At 35.5% G+C, this 6,000-nt stretch overlaps 1 protein-coding gene across 1 annotated transcript in view; it reads left to right on the forward strand.

Moving 5' to 3' along the window:
• LOC144957130 (MFS-type transporter SLC18B1-like) overlaps nt 1-5,577 on the forward strand; it is a 66,401-nt gene extending 60,824 nt beyond the window's left edge. Inside the window, exons 13-14 of the mRNA XM_078888149.1 lie at nt 1,635-1,781; nt 3,954-5,577. Of these exons, the coding sequence (XP_078744275.1) occupies nt 1,635-1,751 (117 nt within the window). The 3' untranslated portion in view covers nt 1,752-1,781; nt 3,954-5,577. The remainder of the gene's footprint in view (nt 1-1,634; nt 1,782-3,953) is intronic.
• The last annotated feature ends 423 nt before the right edge of the window (nt 5,578-6,000 follow it).

Genomic DNA, 6,000 nt, shown 5'->3' on the forward strand with positions numbered 1-6,000 from the left:
GCCATTGTGAGGTCCACTAACTGCTGCAGGGTAGGATTTTAGATTGGCCATTGTGAGGTCTACTAACTGCTGCATTGTAGGATTTTAGATTGTCCATTGTGAGGTCTACTAACTGCTGCAGTGTAGGATTTTAGATTGGCCATTGTGAGGTCTGCTAACTGATGCAGTGTAGGATTTTAGATTGGCCATTGTGAGGTCTACTAACTGCTGCATTGTAGGATTTTAGATTGTCCATTGTGAGGTCTACTAACTGCTGCAGTGTAGGATTTTAAATTGGCCATTGTGAGGTCCGCTAACTGCTGCAGTGTAGGATTTTAGATTGTCCATTGTGAGGTCTACTAACTGCTGCAGTGTAGGATTTTAGATTGGCCATTGTGAGGTCTACTAACTGCTGCATTGTAGGATTTTAGATTGTCCATTGTGAGGTCTACTAACTGCTGCAGTGTAGGATTTTAGATTGGCCATTGTGAGGTCCGCTAACTGCTGCAGTGTAGGATTTTAGATTGGCCATTGTGAGGTCCGCTAACTGCTGCAGTGTAGGATTTTAGATTGGCCATTGTGAGGTCTACTAACTGCTGCAGTGTAGGATTTTAGATTGGCCATTGTGAGGTCCGCTAACTGCTGCAGTGTAGGATTTTAGATTGGCCATTGTGAGGTCTACTAACTGCTGCATTGTAGGATTTTAGATTGGCCATTGTGAAGTCCGCTAACTGCTGCAGTGTAGGATTTTAGATTGGCCATTGTGAGGTCCGCTAACTGCTGCAGTGTAGGATTTTAGATTGGCCATTGTGAGGTCCGCTAACTGCTGCAGTGTAGGATTTTAGATTGGCCATTGTGAGGTCCGCTAACTGCTGCAGTGTAGGATTTTAGATTGGCCATTGTGAGGTCTACTAACTGCTGCAGTGTAGGATTTTAGATTGGCCATTGTGAGGTCTACTAACTGCTGCAGTGTAGGATTTTAGATTGGCCATTGTGAGGTCCGCTAACTGCTGCAGTGTAGGATTTTAGATTGTCCATTGTGAGGTCTACTAACTGCTGCAGTGTAGGATTTTAGATTGGCCATTGTGAGGTCTATAACTGCTGCAGTGTAGGATTTTAGATTGGCCATTGTGAGGTCTACTAACTGCTGCAGTGTAGGATTTTAGATTGGCCATTGTGAGGTCCGCTAACTGCTGCAGTGTAGGATTTTAGATTGGCCATTGTGAGGTCCGCTAACTGATGCAGTGTAGGATTTTAGATTGGCCATTGTGAGGTCTACTAACTGCTGCATTGTAGGATTTTAGATTGTCCATTGTGAGGTCCGCTAACTGCTGCAGTGTAGGATTTTAGATTGGCCATTGTGAGGTCCGCTAACTGCTGCAGTGTAGGATTTTAGATTGTCCATTGTGAGGTCTACTAACTGCTGCAGTGTAGGATTTTAGATTGTCCATTGTGAGGTCTACTAACTGCTGCAGTGTAGGATTTTAGATTGGCCATTGTGAGGTCCGCTAACTGCTGCAGTGTAGGATTTTAGATTGGCCATTGTGAGGTCTGCTAACTGCTGCAGTGTAGGATTTTAGATTGTCCATTGTGAGGTCTGCAGACTTTTTTTTCATTATATGTTTTAAAATTTTTCCACAATTTATTTCCTTCAGAGTCTTGTGTTGTTTCCTTTCTTCATGAGGCGTTACTGTCTTAAAAAGAGAACGAAAGAGACTTCTGACCTTTCCCCTCCATTGACACAGGAAGATAGAGGTCATTCTGATGTGTGAAAGGTCACGGTGACTGTAATGTATAGTGAGGTAAGATTGTATTAACCTGGCTATATGGCTGTGGATGACAGGCAGGGGGAATCAGCGTAGCTCAGCACTACAGCCTTTGCTTCGTACCCGGAAGGTACCCAGTTTGATCACCCGCCGCTGCACTGTGTGGCCTTGAGCAAGTCACCTCGCTCTAGCTCAATTTGTGGTGCTGCACTGTGGCTGACAACTGGGTTATTTCAGTTTTCCCTTGGAATAGATCCTAAAGATAAATTTGCCCAATGGGATGAATAAATGGAATTTTTAAATTTTTTTTTTAGATTTTGAATAAAGAGCTATTTCATTTTTTTTAAATTTTATTTTGGTGACAGACACGTTTTTTACACCAAAATAATAAGGGAAATAATTTAAAGAGGACGAAAATAAAAAAATAAAAAATGTAACAGACACAGGAGAACTACTTTGTGGGAATGAGAGAATTTAAGACGTAGAAGATTTCATGTTATTTAGGATAAAATTAAACAATAATGGAAACCCAGAGTAAGCTGTAAATGTAAAACACAGACTGTGCCAAGCAAATCAAACATTTGCAATTCTGATGGAAATTTGGAGATCCAACAAAGCCAAATTGAAACTGTTCAAGAGTCGTGTCCTTCACCTTCCAGTCAACGTGTATGGCAGAGAATGTTGGAAAGTAACATTCAAATTAACAAATAAATTCCAATTCAATCCAAAATCCAATCCAAGATAGTTGCAGCTTTGTGTGATGAAGGTCATGGAAAGGTCTCAAAACAGATACCTCCGAAGACTTTTAGGAATATTTTGATCCTATAAAAAGAGAAATGAAAATCTAATAGAAAAGACAGAAACAACGAGCCTAGCTACTCGTACAACTATAAAGAGATGGAGATGGAGATGGTTTGGACATGTTGCCAGAATTTTTTAAAAATTAATTAAATTCCCTTTATTCATCCCATAGGGGAAATTTGTTTCTAGGGTCTATTCCAAGGGAAGACTGGAATAACCCAGGCATCAGCCGTAGTACAGTGCCGCAAACTGAACTAGGGGGAGATGACTTGCTCAAGGCCACACAGCACAGCGGTATTCAAACTCGGTACCTTTTGGGTATGAAGCAAAGACCGTGCCGCTGAGCCACGCTTCCCCCAGCAGTAAAGCAATTACTTTGCCAAGAACGACAGTCTGCTGGGCGGCTGATGGCAAAAGACGAAGAGGAAGACCCAAAGATTTTCAGGAAATGGCCCTAAACAGTTAATGTACTGCTTTTTAGCTCTGATTGCATATATGTTGTTTTTTCGTTCAAAATTTCTCAAATTTCTCAAATTTTATTCAAAATGGCGTTATAAGAAAAAGCAGTAGTTTTTACTTACTGAGCAATTGGTGTGTTTTACATATATTTGTAATAATATAACACTTAGTTATTAATTTTTGGAATCCTAGACTTAAAAAAAAGAAAAATCAAACATACTGTATTTAACTTTTAAATATCATTCTAAATTCCCGGCATGAACAATAAATTTTACTTAAAATGCAAAATGTTGGCAATAAAACCAGGAATGTTTTATCTCTTTCTGCTCTCATAAATTTTACACTGTTTGCCTGTTGACTACACGGATCACCAAGTAAGGTCACACAGCTTTTGTGTGAAATAACTATGAAAAAAATATGAATATAATAGGTTTATAGGCGCTATATAAATATGCTTATTATTATTATTATTATTATTATTATTATTATTATTATTATTATTATTATTATTATTATTATTATTATTATTATTATTATTATTATTATTATTATTAAAAAAGAAAAACAAAACAGAAAAGAAAAGAACCAATAGCCTCACATGGAACACGTCAAGAATAAATCCTTCCTCATCTAACGTATTAATTAGATTTTGATGTAAAATCCAGAAATATTTCAGACAAGTTCTCATCATGTCCAGTCTGGTTAAACCTGAAACTTCTTTGAGACATTACATACTTACTTACCTACTTACTTTTTTACTTACTTACTTACTTACTTACTTACTTACTTACTTAATTACTTACTTAGAGAGAGAGAGATACAGAGTGAGAGAGAGAGAGAGAGAGAGAGAGAGAGAGAGAGAGGGAGAGAGAGAGAAGGAGAGAGAGAGAGAGAAAGTATTGTATTTTTTGCTCAAATTTGGATATATGATCAATTTTGTTTTTGCAGGTCCATTTACTTATACTTGGCCTATTTCGTGGAGAATCAAGATTTACGCAAGTATGTGTGAGGCCCAGGAAAACCCAACTAAACCTAGCAATCCATGACCATGAGATATTAATTGTATCATGAAGGTCAGGAATTTATATTTTTACAGGTTTTTAAAAATAAATCCTGATATCTAAATTAGAACTTTAGAGATGGCATTTTATGGACGACCAGGTGAGAAAACACAAAGCTGTGAAAATGGGGTTCGTAAATGATGGAAATATGAAAACTGTTTTAGCAATATTTATTTTTTTCTCATCAACATCGACCAATGCACAGATTTTCCTAGGCTTCGAATGTGTAGTAAATTTATGCGCGTTACATTTCATTGAGTAGCTGCTGTTTTGACCTACCTATTTATACCAAACATGCTTAGGTCATGGGGTCAAAAATGGAGTTTGGTTTGATATGATGATAGGGTGATTTAAATTACTTATTTTAAGCATTTATAGTTTGTCCTTAGTGATTTTCTTAGTTTTAAACAATATTTAAGATATCGTAGATGATTTTTCAACGGAAAGCTCCAAAACCCTTGTAATCCCTTGTAAAGCGCTTTGAGCATGTTTAGTGGGTATTGCGCTATATAAACGAGTTTCCAATTGTTTTCCCTTGTATCTCAGTTTCACTTCGTGCGACCTTGACTGCGATTTCATCGGCTGCCACACATATAAAATATTTTTTATTTATTCCAAGATGTATTTCAGGGATAGAGTCTGTCTTGTCTAGTCTTTTTCACACTTTTTTAGCAACAAACGGCACGGCATCATTTTGACGCCAAATCCTTGTGGACGAACAAAACATTGTTCTATTTATAGCCATATTATTGGCTTCTTTTATTTTATTTACATTTTTATTTGTTGTTGAATTTCGATACTTCAAATTTTGTCACCATTTTGGGTACTGAAGCTTTATAAAACCTTCTTTTCAAATACTCATACACATCCAATAAAATTGACATATTTTTTATGATTTAAAAAAAGATCACTAGTTTGTCTAATCTTTCGATTAGCTTTTTTTTCTACCTGCTGTTTTAGCAGTAATAGACGATTGATGGCTTGAATTTTAAAAATATATTTCAATGAATCAAGACATCGTTATAATTTTACCTGTCGTGTTTTGTCTTTCTGGACTTTGAGTTTATGCTGTTAGCTTTACTTGACTTACTTATCCGAACCAGCGACTATCTGAGCTCTAGCCCTTCGGTCTTGTGCCATGACGTAGAAGTTAGACGTCTTTTGTAGTTGTTCCAGGTGACCATAAAGTGTGTTACTGATGCTTGGATTTGAGCTTTACTTGACAGAGTTGGATTTACCGTATGTAAATCAGGAGGTGCGTTATTCTATCCCTCATTTTAGAAAACTCAATTAATTCCTAGTAAGAAACGTAATCGTTGAATAATGTTTTGAAATGGTTGCATAAAAATTGTATTCAACAATTGCTTAACAGTTTTGCTCATTTTATTGACTTACTTAAAGTTTGAAAAGACTAATTGGCCATCTAAAATTATCTTTTGGTCATACGATTATTATTATTATTATTATTATTATTATTATTATTATTATTATTATTATTATTATTATTATTATTATTATTATTATTATTATTATTATGGTTACTATTATTATTATTTATTATTATTATTATTATTATTATTATTATTATTATTATTATTATTATGGTTACTATTATTATTATTATTATTATTATTATTATTATTATTATTATTATTATTATTATTATTATTATGATGATGATGATGATGATGATGATTTGTTGAGTTTTTTCGGTCGATCAACGACTGTTTTTGGCCCAATTTGATGGTGGACCGAATGAATGATGATTATGAGTTATTCTTGAACAGCAAGACATCATGGCAGTGACAGCTATGTTTTATTTTATTTCAATTTTCCAATGACCTCATGTTTTTCTTATCTGTGATTTTTAAGTGATTGAAATTTACCAAATGTAAAGTAAAAATGTCCAGAGGCAGTGATTGTATTCCTGGTTT

This window comes from Berghia stephanieae, chromosome 11 (genome assembly GCF_034508935.2).
Source record: "Berghia stephanieae isolate SIO BIC M18660-M18661 chromosome 11, UCSD_Bste_1.3, whole genome shotgun sequence".
Classification (NCBI taxonomy): domain Eukaryota; kingdom Metazoa; phylum Mollusca; class Gastropoda; order Nudibranchia; family Aeolidiidae; genus Berghia; species Berghia stephanieae.